Source organism: Papio anubis, chromosome 13 (genome assembly GCF_008728515.1).
Source record: "Papio anubis isolate 15944 chromosome 13, Panubis1.0, whole genome shotgun sequence".
In the NCBI taxonomy this organism is placed as follows: Eukaryota; Metazoa; Chordata; class Mammalia; order Primates; family Cercopithecidae; genus Papio; species Papio anubis.
The window spans coordinates 2167749-2183995 of record NC_044988.1 but is presented as its reverse complement, the minus strand read 5'-3'; the positions used below and the strand labels follow the sequence as shown (position 1 = coordinate 2183995).

General features: G+C 38.6%; 1 protein-coding gene across 12 annotated transcripts in view; it reads left to right on the top strand.

Annotated features, from left to right (window-relative positions):
- Nucleotides 1–12995, top strand: part of ZNF510 (zinc finger protein 510) — a 47363-nt gene extending 34368 nt beyond the window's left edge. For 11 of the 12 annotated variants that reach the window (XM_021927755.2, XM_031654015.1, XM_031654019.1 and 8 more), the window contains 3 exons: nucleotides 4075–4201; nucleotides 4495–4590; nucleotides 7132–12995. In XM_021927755.2, the coding sequence (XP_021783447.2) occupies nucleotides 4075–4201; nucleotides 4495–4590; nucleotides 7132–8738 (1830 nt within the window). In that variant the 3' untranslated portion in view covers nucleotides 8739–12995. Of the gene's footprint in view, nucleotides 1–4049; nucleotides 4202–4494; nucleotides 4591–7131 lie in introns of all 12 variants that reach the window. The other variant, XM_031654025.1, reaches the window with a different exon arrangement.
- Nucleotides 12996–16247: the final 3252 nt, after the last annotated feature.

Here is a 16247-nt window from a genome sequence, read left to right as displayed (position 1 = left end):
AGACTGACAGTTGGTCTTGAACCTTTCTTTGTTGGGAGGATTTGGATTACTGATTCAGCCTTATATCAGTCTGTTCAGATGTTCTGTTTTTTTTTTAGTTCATTTTGGTGGTTTGTGTGTTTCTAGGAATTTGTCCACTTCATCTAGGTTATGTAATTTGTTGCTGTACAGTTCACTGTATTCTTTTATTGTCTTTTTTATTTTTGTAAGGTTAGTAGTAAGGTCCCCACCTCATTTAGTTCCTTAAAGTGTACAATTAGCATATTGATTTGGGATCATTTTTAATATAGGTGTTACTGCTATAAATTTCACGCTTAGCACTGCTTTAGCTGCAGCTCATGCATTTTGGTATTTTGTGTATTCATTGTGAGTAATCTCAATGTATTTTCTAGTTTCTGGGTTTGGGGTTTTTTGTTTTGTTTTGTTTTGTTTTGTTTTGTTTTTTTGAGACGGAGTCTCGCTCTGTCACCCAGGCTGGAGTGCAGTGGTACCATCTCGGCTCACTGCAGCCTCCGCCTCCCGGGTTCAAGCAATTCTCCTGCCTCAGACACCCGAGTAGCTGGGCTTATGGGCATGCACCACCATACCTGGCTAATTTTTCTATTTTTAGTAGAGACACGGTTTCACCATGTTGGCTAGGCTGGTCTCAAACTCCTGACCTCAAGTGATCTGCCTGCCTCAGCCTCCCAAAGTGCTGGAATTATAGGCATGAGCCACCGTGCCCGGTCTAATTTCTCTTTTGATTTTTCCTTTCATCCTGTAACAAGGTGAAAATAACCCTATGTGTATGGCCCCCAGGGACTTCACACACTCAGACTAGTATACATTTACCTTTAGCAAATGAGCACATCCTGATTCTCCCTGCAGGTGCCTATCTCTCTCCTAATAGTTTGAAAAAAAAGATGATAATTGTCTGTTTGCCCAGGTATGTTCTTCTAAGGACGTTAGCGTTGCTTTTATCAGCTTTCTACATCTCGAAGCTAAGATCTAAAGCTACACTGTATGATTGTAATTTTTTGTAATTTAGTGAGATAGACTGTCTTTTTTTTTTTTTTTTTTTTGATGTGCAAAGGACACCAGAGAACTATTTTATGCAGAGGTTATCCTGTATATGTCATTCACGTTGGTTAATTATGTCTTTTCAATCTTCTGTATCAGTGGTCAGAAAACTTTTTCTGTAAATGTCAGATAGTAGGCTTTGTGAGAGATACAGTCTCTGTTGCATCTGCCAGACTCTGCAGCTGTAGTGTTAAGCAGGCATCAATAATGCATAAACAAATGAATGTGGCTGTGTTCCAAGAAAACTTTATTTACAAAAAAAAATTGGTAGTGGTGGTATTTTTCATTTACCCAAAAAAAAAAAAAAAAAAAAAACAGTAGTGGTGAGCTGAGCTGGATTTGACCTTTGTGCTGTAGTTCACTGACTTCTGTTCTATATCCCTGTTGGTTTTTCTTAATCTGCTTTTCTATGAGTTACTGGGAGAGTTACATTAAAATCACTAATTAAAATTGTAGACTGGTATCTCATTTCTGTCATCTTTTGTTTATATACGGTCAGTTCTCATTATTCTCAGTAGTAATGTTCCAAAAAGTCACTACAAACACTGAACTAATAAATACTGAACCATTGCTCTGAGGAGAAATACAGGGTTAAGCCTCTGGTCACATTTTTGTCAACCAGTCAGGACATAATCTTTTTGTATGTCTTTCTGCATAAAGACACCTTATTTAATATTGTTGATTTATAAAGATCAAACTAATGGCCAACACCATACCTAATGCCTGAATGAATCGTATCTAACATAGATGTTTTCTCCATGAGACATATCACAGGCTTCTTGCACATAGGCACACTAGACAGCACGTAACTGCTATACATATGGGCCATTTAAAAAGTGAAATCATTGGCCGGGCGTGGTGGCTCACATCTGTAATCCCAGCACTTTGGGAGGCTGAGGCGGGCGGATCACAAGGTCAGGAGATCAAGACCATCCTGGCCAACATGGTGAAACCCCATCTCTACTAAAAATTTAAAAAATTACCTGGGCAGGGTGGCACATGCCTGTAGTCCCAGCTACTCAGGAGGCTGAGGCAGGAGAATTTCTTGAACCTGGCAGGCGGAGGTTGCAGTGAGCCAAGATCGCATCACCGCACTCCAGCCTGGCAACAGAGTGAGACTCCATCTCAAAAAAAAAAAGAAGTGAAATTGTCAAGAAAAAGCACAAAAATGCAGTAAATATGGCACTAAATAGACTGAGAAATGGACACTTATTTACATTATCAGAGCTGAAACAAGAAAGCAGAAGATCACCTTGTTCAGCCTCATCTGGGAACATGTATGTCAGGCAATTCAAATTTTTTACCTTCCTGTACATGTCCACAAATGACTGCAAAATAACTGCAAGCGTTGATTTTGAGGTTGCAAATAATTTTAGTATGTGAATTTACAAATATGTAATCTGCGAATAATGAGAAATGCTATTTGGAAGCTATGTTTGCCAGCAATTTCGATTTGTTGTATCTTCTATTGAAAGGACTGTTTTATCATTACAAATTGTTACTCAGTTTTTTTTTTGTTGTTGTTGTTGTTGTTTTGAGACAAGAATCTCACTCTGTCACCCAGGCTAGAGTGCAGTGGAGCAATCTCAGCCCTCTGCAACCTCCACCTCCCAGGTCCAAATGATTCTCCTGCCTCAGCCTCCTGACTAGCTGGGATTACAGGCACTCACCACCATGCCCGGCTAACTTTTGTATTTTTAATAGAGATAGGGTTTCACCATGTTGGTCAGGCTGGTCTCGAACTCCTGACCTCATGATCCACCTGCTTCGGCCTCCCAAAGTGCTAGGATTATAGGCATGAGTCACCACACCCGGCCCATTACTCATTTTTTATACCTCTTTCTTACCTTAAAATCTGTGTATGATAATAATGCAGTCATGTCAACTATCTTTCGGTTTTGATTATATGGTATATCTTTTTCCATCCTTTTACTTCCAATCTACGTAATTCCTATATATATAAAATATGTTTCCTTTGTTGTTGTATTATACTTTCTTTATCTTTCCTATAATATGATTATTTAGTCCAGAGGTTGGTAATTTTTTTTCTATAAAGGCAAGTAATATTTTCAGTTTTGACAATCATAAGGTCTCTGATGGAATTTCTCAGTGCTATTTCAGCACAAAAACAGCCATAAACAATGCAACATGATTGGGTGTGCCTGTGTGCCAACTGACTTTAAAAAGTGGCAAGTGGCCAGGTACAGTGACTCACACTTATAATCCCAGAGCTTTTGGAGGCCAAGGTGGGAGGATCACTTGAGGCCAGGAGTTCAAGATTAGCCTAGGCAACATAGCAAGACCCTGTCTCTACCACACATGCACAAAAAACTGGCAAGCCAGATTTGGCCCAAAGGCCATAATTTGCTGACTCCTGCCCTGATGTGTGCCCAGGGTAGTCTGTTGGGATGGAATAAAAATTGTAGGAAGTTTATTGACATTTTTTGGCTACAAAAAGAAGAATTAAAACAAAAGCTTTACTAATATATCTATTTATAGTGTATGTTTATAACTCATAAATATATACAGATCATTTATAAACATTTTCTTTGAGACAAGGTCTTGCTCTGTCACCAAGGCTGGTATACAGTGGTGTGATCATGGCTCACTGCAGCTTCAGCCTTCTGGGTTCAAGCAATCCTCCTGCCTCAGCCTCCCAAGTAGCTGGGACTACAGGCACATACCACCATACCTGGCTAATTTTTTAAGTTTTTTGTAGAGACAGGGCCTTGTTGTGTTGCCCAGTCTGGTCTTGAACTCCTGGGCTCAAGCAGTCCTCCCACCTTGGCCTCCCAAAGTGCTGGGATTTCAGGCATGAGCCACTGCACCTCTCCTATAAAAACTTTTACCAGTGTAATACCTTCAAAGTATAAGATAAAATTAGATTCAAAATAGGCATCCTTTATATTCGTTCAAGCTTTTTAGAGTTAAACATGGTAAGAATTGTTTTCATGGGTATTTTCTACGTCATCTTATTCTGAACCCTTCAGATTGAATAGAAATGTACTGTTACAGGCGTCAGTGTCATTCGAGGACGTGACTATAGAATTCACCCAGGAGGAGTGGCAGCAAATGGCCCCTGTTCAGAAGAATCTGTACAGAGATGTGATGCTGGAGAACTACAGCAACCTCGTCTCAGTGGGTAAGCATGTAAACATAAGTTACCCTTGTAACTCCATATAGAAGGTATTTCTTTTTTAAGTGCCAATACATGTGAACAATATACTTAGAGTTTAATGTTATTTAGGCTTTTCATTCAGGATTCCAAAGTACCTATGCCCTGTCGAGGACCAGAAAGAATATGTTGTCAACTCCCAGTGATAAATGCAAAGGAGCACTTTCAGGATACTGCTTCTGAAGCTGTATTTTCTTCCACTTTTGGAGACTAAAATCTCATATATCTGGTCTAAGTCCTCTGTTGTTCCTTATTTACAGGGTACTGCCATTTCAAACCAGAGGTGATCTTCAAGTTGGAGCAAGGAGAAGAGCCTTGGTTCTCAGAGGAGGAATTCTCAAACCAGAGTCACCCAAGTGAGTTACTGAGCAGTAGTAGACATAATTCTGTAGGAGTGGTTAGACTCCAGGTCACTTTAGGGGTGAATACCTGAATATCGCAAGACTTTTCTTAGAAAGTCTAAAGGCACAAAAAGCAGCAGTTAAAAGAAAATGATTAATAAAGTTGATTCCATTAAAAGTAAGAAATTTGTTGATAAAATATATTATTCAATAGTGAAAAGACAAGCCACCAACTACTATAATATGTATGTAGTGCAAATAACTTAGAAAGGATATGCTTCCTGAAAATGTAAAGAAATTCTGCAAGTCATTGTGGGAAAAGATGGGCAACCCAATTGAAAAATGGCCAAAAACATTGAACAAGAACTTTTAATATGGCCAGTAAATCTTAGAAAATGTGTTCAATCTCGTTAGTTTCATGGAGCACAAAATAATATATGAAATGAGATATGAGGTGAAATAACAGATACAAAGCGAGTTTACACATACGGCAATGCCAAGTCTTGGTGAGTATATAGAATGTTAGACACCCTCCACTGACTGAAAATATAAACTGGTAAAACCACTGTGATATCAGGAGGATGTTTTCTTCTTCTTTTTCTTTTTTTTTTTTTTCGAGACGGAGTCTTGCTCTGTTGCCCAGGCTGGAGTGCGGTGGCACAATCTCAGCTCACTGCAAGCTCCACCACCCAGGTTTATGCCATTCTCCTGCCTCAGCTTCCCAAGTAGCTGGCACTATAGGCGCCTGCCACCATGCCCAGCTAATTTTTTGTATTTTTAATAGAGACGGGGTTTCACCGTGTTAGCCAGGATGGTCTTGATCTCCTGGCCTCGTGATCCGCCCGCATCAGCCTCCCAGAGTGCTGGGAATAGAGGCATGAGCCACCACATCCAGCCTCTTTTTTAAAAATTTCCATAGGTGTTTGGGGAACAGGTGTTGGTTACATGAGTAAGTTCTTTAGTGGTGATTTGTGAGATTTTGATGCACCCATCACCCAAGCAGTATACACTGAACCCAATTTGTAGTCTTTTTTCCCTCTCCCCCTCCCCACCCTTCCCCCACCCCAAGTCTCCAGAGTCCGTTGTATCATTCTTATGCCTTTGCATCCCACCAGGATGTTTTCTAATCAGGGTATACTTTTGCATGTTGTAGCCAAGTAATTCCTTTTCTAACCGTATGACCAACAAAAAGATACGATTATGTTCTCTGGAATACATAAAAGAATATTAATGGCAGTATTGTTTATGTTTGGCAAAAATTGTGCTCATCAACAGTAGAATGGAGAAACAGTTGTATTCTTTAAGGAAAAATTATACAGCCACATAAAATCTTGTATACTGATTACAAACATGATATTAACCAAAAGAAAACAAAAAATATGCATATATGGTTATATTTATGTAAAGGTCAGAAGCAGGCAAAATTCAACTACATTTTTAGGAATTCATATATTGGTGATAAAACTGAAGAAAATCAAAGAAATGATTACATAAATATTAGGAGAGTGGTGAATTCTAAACATAGAGAAGTTATAACCAAGCAGAGGTACACAGGGATTTTTGCAGAGCCATTTGTGTTTCATAACATGGTTTCTGATTCCATGAGTGTTCACTTAATACTATTAAGTTGTACATGAAAGTTTTATGCAGATATATATTGTTTCATGCTTAATAAAATCTTAAGAGGTAAGCGAGAAGTGGCAGATATTTGCAATATGACCTGTCAAGGATAGGCATTTAGAATGCATAAATAATCCAGACGTCTCTTAAATGTCATTTTCACAGTAAAACTTTCTATGGTACCCTATTTAAAATTGTACCCCTCATGTCAGATTGAAATGTGAAAACTTAGGATGGGATATCAGGTTCACTTAGCGCTTAGTTCTGATGGAATACATCAATGCTATGACAGCCAGAATGGAGTAGTGCATCTAAGTTAGTTGCAAGAATGCATTTTAATTTCAACAATTTTATACTTGCTATGAATCACAACCATAAGATGGGTTAGAGCTGTAAACTTTTTCATTTAATCATAAAGGAGTTGGTGCTGTTATAAATTTAATTTGATGTTGAATTGAGGGATATCAAATTGTAAGAATGTAGACAGTAGACTATTCTAACCATTATAATCTAGATAATGTCAAGACCTAGACTGTAACTTACTTTCAACTGTAATTTACTTTCAACTATTTTCCTTGTTATACTACTTACATTTGGAGTTTTGTTGTATTTATCCCATTCTCTGTTTTTTCCTGCTCCCTAAAATAACTACCCCTATAAAAAGCTTAAGTTTTATTTTCTTTCCTCTCTCCACCCAGTTAGGAAAATCTTACTAATCACATGCAAAATATGTATTCATTACCAGTTTCCTCTCCCATTTGCACTATAGCAATATTTTTTAAAGGAGGGTAGTCTAAGATATATGTATTTACACACACATACATCTGAATTATTTAATCTTGATAAATCATTAAGTGCAACATAGGCTGTATGTTGATAAGCCCTACCCACAAAAGATGTAAGAGTCATAAGATGTTTTCAATATTTCTGTTTTAGAAGATTACAGAGGTGATGACCTGATCAAGCAGAACAAGAAAATCAAAGACAAACACTTGCAGCAAGCAATATGTATCAATAATAAAACATCGAGTACAGAGAAAGAGAAAGTTTTGGGGAAACCATTTACTCTGCATGTAGCTGCTGTTGCTTCAACAAAAATGTCCTGCAAATGTGACTCATGGGGTGTGAATTTGCAGAGTATTTCTGACTGTATCATTAATAATAGAAACTATTCAACAAAGAAAATAGGTTGCTGTAATGTATGTGAGAATTCACCTTTCAAAATTAACTTTGAGAAAACTCAGACTGGAGAGAAATTTTATGAACATAATAAAAACACGAAAGCTCTCAATTATAATGAAAATCTTCCCAAGCATGCAAAGTTTCACACTTTGGAGCAAGCTTTTGAATGTAATAAAATTGGAAAAGCCTTTAATGATAAGGCTAACTGTGTTAAACATAAGAGTCCTCACACAGGAGAAACATCCTCTAAAGATGATGAATTTAGGAAAAATTGTGATAAGAAAACTCTCTTTGACCACAGGAAAACTGGCACAGGGAAGAAACACCCACATCTTCATCAGTGTGGGAAATCCTTTGAGAAGTCACCTGTGGATGAATATAATAAATTTAACATGGGTATAAAACATTATGAATTAAATTCAAGTGGAAATAATTTCAACAGAAAGGCACACCTCACTGATCCTCAAACAACTGTCACAGAAGAGAACCCACTGGTAAATAGTGACAGAACACAGACTTGGGTTAAATCCTCTGAATGTCATGAAAATAAGAAATCCTACCAGACGTCGATTAACAGAGTTCGCCAGAGAAGTCACTCGAAGATAAAACCCTATAAATGTAATGAATGTGGGAAATCCTTCTGTCAGAAAGGACATCTCATTCAACATCAGAGAACTCACACAGGAGAGAAACCATTTGAATGTAGTGAATGTGGAAAAACTTTCTCCCAGAAGTCACACCTCAGTACTCATCAGAGAATTCACACAGCAGAAAAACCCTATAAATGTAATGAATGTGGAAAAACATTTGTCCAGAAGTCAACCCTCAGGGGACATCAAAGAATTCACACAGGAGAAAAACCCTATGAATGTAGTGAATGTGGGAAAACTTTTGTTCAGAAGTCCACCCTCAGAGATCATCACAGAATCCACACAGGGGAGAAATCCTTTCAATGCAATGAATGTGGAAAAACATTTGGCCAGAAGTCAAACCTCAGAATACATCAGAGAACTCACACTGGGGAGAAAACTTACCAGTGTAATGAATGTGAAAAATCCTTCTGGCGAAAAGATCATCTCATTCAACATCAGAAAACTCACACGGGAGAGAAACCATTCAAATGTAATGAATGTGGGAAAACTTTTGCCCGGACATCAACCCTCAGAGTGCATCAAAGAATTCACACTGGGGAGAAACCATTTAAATGTAATGAATGTGGGAAAAAATTTGTCCGGAAAGCAATCCTTAGTGATCATCAGAGAATTCACACAGGGGAGAAACCCTTTCAGTGTAATAAATGTGGGAAAACTTTTGGCCAGAAATCAAACCTCAGAATACATCAAAGGACTCACAGTGGGTAGAAATCTTATGAATGCAGTGAATATGGGAAATTGTATATATAAGAAGTCAACCCTAAGCATATACCAGAAAATTCAGGGAGAGGGGAATGCCTATTGATGTAATAACTAGAAAATTCTTTTGACAAAAAGAATACCCCATTTGATATCAGAGATACACAAAAAACAATTGAGGGCAGTCAATATAAGAAGACAGTCCCAGAAGTAAACCCTCACGGTGAATCAGAATTCACGTAGGAAAGAAACGAGATGAAGATGAATGCAGGAAGAATTGTGTCCAAAAGGCAACCTTCCGAGTATATCGAAGAATTCACACAGGCTTCTCTTCTCTTTTCAGAGTACTATGGATAGGCCTGAATGAAGTCATACCCTATTAGATAGCTCCCACACATCACACAGGCTGGTAATCTCTTCACCAGTACCAGTTTCATTTTATTCCGGGCACACAGTCCACATTTCCCAATCTCCTTTTCATCCATGTCGGTCTTTGTGACTGGCTACTAAGATGTGGATATCCATCCCAGTCTGAAAAATAAGAGACTCCCCTAACAAATTACCAGGGCCCTGTCACAACAAAATGGATATCATTTCTAGGACAAACTTGGTGCCGTGCTTGAATGCAGCATGGTACAAGATAAGTCAGCGTGCCTGAATGAATATATGCAGCAAAATTCTCTTCTGCATCTTTCCCAGTTGAACACGATGTGAGCAAAATTTTAGCTTATACAGTAGTCCCCCCTTATCTGCATTTCCACTTTATGCAATTTCCATTACCCATGGTCAGCTGCACTTTAAAGTTATTAAATGGATCCAGAAATAAACAATTCCTACATTTTAAATTGCACCCAATTCTGAGCAGTGTCATGAAGTCTCATACCCTCCTGCTCTCTCTCCCATGAGGATTATTGAATCATTCCTTAGTCTAGTGTACCCACACTCTCTGCCAGTTAGTCACTTACTTGGCATTTTAGTTATCACCTGTCAGGGTATGGCAGTGCTTGTATTCAAGTAACACTTATTTTACTAAATAGTGGCCTCAAATTGCAAGAGCAGTTCTGGCATGTTGTTATAATTATTCCATTTTATTATTAGTTGTTAATCTCGCGCTATGCCTAATTTATAAATTTAACTATCATAGGCATGTGTATATATAGGAAAAAAATATAGTATATACAGGGTTCAGTATACCCGTGGTTTCAGACATCCACTTGGGATTCTTGGAGAGCATCCTTTGTGGATAAGTGGGGACTACTGTATTCTATTGAGCGTTTACATGTTTGAGTCTATTTGTTTCTACACATAATTTAGTTATGTTCTGCTATGAAGGCAGAACGCTGCTGTGTAAGCCAAGCTTAAGTCAACCAGAGGGCACAAACCTTATCAGGAGGTTATAAAGTCAAGGAGAACCTCAAATATGATCAGAGAATTGTGGGAAAGACATCCTTTCAATGTAATGAAATTGATAGTACCACCTGATACAGGGCTTTGCATGAACCTAAAAGTCCTTTTTGGCTGAATGGTGAGCAGCCACTGTGCAGTTCAACGTAATTGTGCCTTGCTTAATTGCACAAAGGTACTTCCTCCACACCTCCTGACACCTCCATATACCCCAGCTACATCTGCTTTAAGGAGGAGTTTTCCCTAGCTCCAAAGGCCATTGGCACCCAACCAAGTATTATGGGAAACCTCCAAGGAGGGGAGGGGTTCAAATTTATATGGCTTTATTGAATCCATGCCCAAGAGAACATCTTACTAGTTCATGTGGGGATAAGGGACATCTAGATTTGGCTAATGGGGTTTGGGTAGGGAAGGCAAACAAATGTAATAACCTTATGGATGAGGTACTTTGGGCAAGTGGAGTGTACTACAGTTATGTTTACATCTGAAAGTATAGTAGGGATTAATTCCCATCAGTTATAGAGAGAATTCAAATTCCCTGTAATTCGCATAAGTCATAGAATTCTAATCAGGAAGAATTGTATGTAAAGATACATCTGAGGTCCAACAGCTCTGATCATTTTGGGCTTCAGGTCTCTGTGACTGGTGATTTCGTGGGTTGAAACTTCTGGCAAAAGGGAGCAGCCCTTGGGAGCTGGGGGATGGGGTTGACTTCATTCCCTGACAAGGCTTCCAGGTCCATCCCTTCTGAAAAGCATCTGTTAGTTTACTCTTGGGCTTTTACACATTGGCTATCTCTTCCCTGGGTAGAGGGCTCTGACCTAAAATTCCAGTTTGGGAGTGTGTCGTCTTGGACTCAACAACTAACAAAATGAAAAGGACCCAGCAAGCCTCACTTGTGGAGTGAAAATGGAGCATTCAGGAAGGCAGCTGTCCTGGCCCCACAGTATGTCAGCTGTATATGCAATAGTAGTAGCTGTCTCTTAAAAGGGAAATAATGTATCCCCTCTTTCCTGAAGGAAGCAAAGTTGCTGGCTTATAGAGTCCTCAATTCATAGAGGTTACTGTAATTGGGCCTGGCTCACTGATGGTTTCACTAACTGAAACTACTAGGATCCTACTCAGTGCCGTTAAGAAACCCAGAGTGAAATGGTCACTCCTCTCAGTGGAAAGAACACAGTGTTCTCAGCTCTGGCCAATACTCCATTTGATGAACCTTGTTACATTTTTGTTAAACCTTGGGCTCTGGATGTGGCCTAGCTATTTGATATTCTAGTTGGAAATTATATATTAAAAAGCACCCTTTCATCCTTTGTACATGGGGGTTAAAAGTCACAGCTGCTTAGTACAACCATCTGGGTTGCTCAAGTAGATGCCCATAATAAGAGACTATTTTCTGATAAGACTGACTGGAATCAAGCTGCCGATGGAGCTTTCTCCATCCAGATTCTGACCATTGCTACTTGGATCCATCATTTTACTGGTATGGCAAAAAGTCACCCATTTCACACTGGGTACGAAGTAAAGGGCTTTTTATCTGATGCTTCCATTGATGTCATTGGATATAAGAATTTGCAAAATTTTTTTCCTTCTGGATAAATAGCAAGTACTTCATATGCCATTGATTAATTCAGCTTTTTCCCACTGATTTTAAATATCTTTATATACTAAATTGTCATTTGTAAATAGTGCATATGACTGATTAAATAACATTCTGATATTTTAGTAACATCCCTTTGTGAATAGGACTGGCATGTATAAGAGCCATAATACCCATCTTTCTGGCCTGCTATTGAATTTTTCACAGAAGGATAATTGAACCAAGTTTGGAAAAAGAATACACCTTAGGACTTAAGAAATAGAATATCATAGGCCAGTTACATTGTAACAGTAGAACTGCCAGCAGCCTTACCAAGAAAATGCATTGACAATAGGAGAACATAAGGTTACCCCTGGAGAGAAGCAGATATGACAGGAAGATTAATGGTACACAACCCAGTTAGTACCTGTTAGGACCAGTTAGTCCCTGAGAATCAAAACATCACTGTTTACTCTGTTTTTGTAATACTTCGTAATATAAAGCAAGTCTTTCTTTAAACTTTTTTTACTCAGACTCAGAAAGAAAATATTTAAAATTATCTCTCTCCCTGCCCCTTTTAAATAGGATATTTGAGGATTATGATTGGGTTTGATATTAAGGATCAGGAACCCTGTAGGGTTGAACTGATTCACTCGGGCGGCCTGAGTCACTGGGAGGCCAGGTGACAAAGCCTCATGACTGGGGACTCATGTGTTACCTGCTGTCCCTTAGCAGAGGTAGGCCCATGGGATACCTTCCCATACAATACATCACCAATTGGAGACCATGGTCTGTGCTCTAGTCATTTATGCTCCCTCTCCCTGCCTGGTTGATCTCCTTAGCAACTCACGGTCTTTTGCTCTGGCAGATGGATGCCTCATCTAGAGACCCTGGAGGAGTTCATTTTCTGTGTGCCCACCCATTAAGGACCTTCAAGCTAATAAAGATAGAAAACAAGGCAGGAATTTTTGTCTGTTGTATTCACAATGTATCTCAAACACATGAAACAGTCCCTCTTCGTATTAGGCACTAAGAAATACTTGCTGAAGGTACAGTTATCAAAGTGAAATCTGAACATTGTTCCTTTTGATGTTCCAAGTTATCTTTTGAGGTGATTAATTTATTATAAATAGGTAAAATATTGCTATAAGTTCTCCATTTACGGGTATTTTATAAATTTTTAAAACTTGTTCTTAATCTTCAGAAGTGTACAGAACTGTTCTTCAGATCTTTGTCAACCAAAACAGTATTTTCAATAAATTGGGTTTCCCAGTTCAAAGTTATGTGTACACATTTAATCAGTTTATTAGTATTGTAGAGTATAACTTTTTTTTTCTTTGCTTCCACACAAATACTTTGTAAGTACCAGTCTAAGCAATTTTGCAAAACAATAATGTAAAAACCCATTTCCAAGATCAACCAGATGGGCATGCAAAGAAAATCTGGGAATCATCACTTTAATCCATTTTAACAATAGTTCCCCTCATTTTTACTCTCCAAATAATCCTTCTGACAGTTCAAAGGAGAAAAGTTTTTGTTACATTCACATATCTTTGCCCTTGGAGAGACATGTTACCCTGAAAGAAGGGGTGTAACACCTTCATGTGACTTCCTGCCTCTATGTTTGTCTTCTCTGGTATCTTTTCATATTAAATGTCTTCCCAGAGCCCCAGAAGAAATATCTTCTGTCCTTGTACTAGGGTAGCCTTTTATAATGGGGGAGAAATTTGTTTTCTTGTCAGATTGAACAGTCTTCAAGTACCAACAGCCTGCCTGGCCAACTGGCTATTTTAGTGATCTTCCAGTCTTCTAAGGAGGACTGACAGAACTGTATCTAGCTTACATCAGTTGACTGACCCATTGATACTTAAACTAGGAAACTGGTTGGCCTGATTTCTTGGCAAAAGACATCCGCCAAAATAAATTTGACCAATCAGATGTGCTGGGACTGAGTGACAGGTTCAGGATGGGTAATGTCATCACTAACTAATGAGGATTTCCTATCCTCATTTAGTTCCTTATTCACCAAATGTCTCCAATGCACACATGCCTAACAATTCAGTAATCCCTTAAATGTAAATGCACACATGCCTAACAATTCAGTAATCCCTTAAATGGCAAGGGTGAAGAGGCTACGCTCTTTAAAAAGAAAGAAATATTATTTAATGAGCCAAAAAAGATTGAGATGACAACCTTGTACATACCTTCAGCATACCTGATTATGATTTACTCCTCTGTAACTTGATGTTCAGATGGCACTAAAGTAAATGCTCCAAATCAATGCACCAATCTCTCAGTCCTCACTGGAGCCAACTAGTGATCAGTCTTTTTCCCCTTTGCCTCATTGATGTAACCTGCCTGACATCTATGGCATGAATCTGCAAGCCATGCCCTAATCCATTTCACACCAAATAATTTGTACCCTCAAGAAACCCTTATTTCCTTAGAAACATGTAATATTCTTTAGAATATGACAGTTGTTAACCATCATATTCCTAATCCCTCCATTAATAGTAACAATCCTTGCCCCAAAGGCACTTACTGCCTCTCTTACCAACTTTGATCTGACCTTTTACCATTTTCCTAGGGTCTCTGTCACTTTTTATTGCCTTAGCAACAATGACTTGTAACTGCCTTCTCTCTGGACAGTGTGGGCTTTAAGGACAGGTCATGATTTAATAAGAAAAAGGAGGGAGGTATCACAACAATCACATTTGAAAAATACAAATTGTAAAAGCAATGCACTTTGATAGCTCTTAGTGGAAACTTCAACTCCCCTCTTTCAATAGTGAGTAAAACAATAGATAGAAAGAAGATCAAAAGGAAACAGAGGATTTGAACTAAACCATAAACCAGTTATACCTAACCTAACATCTATACAGAACACTTCACCCAACACCTCCTGCATACAAATTCTTCTCAAGTGTACATGAAACATTCTCTAGGATAGACCATGGTATTAGGGCACAAAACAAGCAAAAATGAGTTTTAAAGGTTAAAGTAATATAAAGCATCTCCTGGGGCCAGGCACAGTGGCACACACCTGTAATTCCAGCACCTTGGGAGGCCCAGGCAGGAGGATCTCTCGAGCCTAGGAGTTTGCGACCAGCCTGGGCAACATGGCAAAATCCTATCTCCAAAAGACACAAAAATGGTGGCATGGACCAGTAGTACTAGCAACTCAGGAGACTGAGGTAGGAGGATCGCTTGAGTCTGGGAGGTTGAGGCTGCAGTGAACCAAGATCACACCTCTGCACTCCAGCCTGGGTGATGAAGTGAGACCCTATCTCAAAAAAAAAAAAAAAAAAAAAAAAAGTATCTTCTCTGATCAAAACAGAATGAAAACAGAAGTCGGTAAGAGAAGAAAACTTGAAAAACTAAGAAACACGAAAATGTGGAAATCAAATGACACATTTTTTAAAAATTAAAAGATTAAAGAAAAAAGTCACAAAGGAAATTAGAAAATACTTTGAGATGAAAGAAAATGAAAACATACCACAATGTATGAATGTAGCTAAAACAGTGCTTAGAGAGAAACTTATAGCTGAAAACACTTACAATAAATAGATCAATAACCTAACTATATACTTTAAGGAGCTCGATAAATAAGTGCAAACTTAAACCAAAGATAGCAGAAGGAAGGAAAGAATAAAGAAGAGAGAGAGATAAACAAAATAGAGAATAGAAAACAGTAGAACAAAACAGAACATTGGTTCTTTGAAAATATTAACAAAATTGACAGACTTTTAGGTAGCCTAACCAAGAAGAAAAGGACTCAAATTATTAAATCCGAAATGAAAGTGAGAACATTATTACCAACCTTTCACAAATAAAAAGGCTTATAAATAAAAAGGAAGTTGGAGAATTCACACTTCCCAATTTCAAAAACTCATTACAAAGCTACAGTAATCAAAACAGTGTGATACTGGCATAAGGACAGACATATAGAACCATGAAATAGAATTGAAAACCGTATACATCTGTGCTCCATTGATTTTTGACAAGAGTGGCAAGACATTTCGATGAACAAACAAGAGTCTCTTCAACAAACGGTGCTGGGAAAACAACTGGGTATCCATGTGCAAGAGTGAAATCAGACCCCTACCCAACACCACATATAAAATTTAAGTCAAAATGGATCAAAGACCTAAATATAAGAGCTAAAACTATGAAACTCTGAGAGGAAGACATAGGGGTAAATCTTTTTTGAGACAGGGTCTTACTCTGTCACCCAGGCTGGAGTGCAGTGGCACAATCTTAGCTCATTACAGCCTCAACCTCCTGGGCTTAGGTGATCATCCCACCTCAGCCTCCCAAGTATCTGGGCCCACAGCTGTGCACCACCACACCCGGCTAATTTTTGTATTTTTTTGTAGAGATGGGGTTTTGCCACATTGCCCAGGGTTGTCTTGAACTCCTGGACACAAGTGATCCTCCTACCTTGGCCTCCCAAGGTGCTGGGATTGCAGATGTGAGCCACTGTGCCTGGCTAGGAATATATTTTTTACATTGGGTTTGACAATCATTTTTTAGAT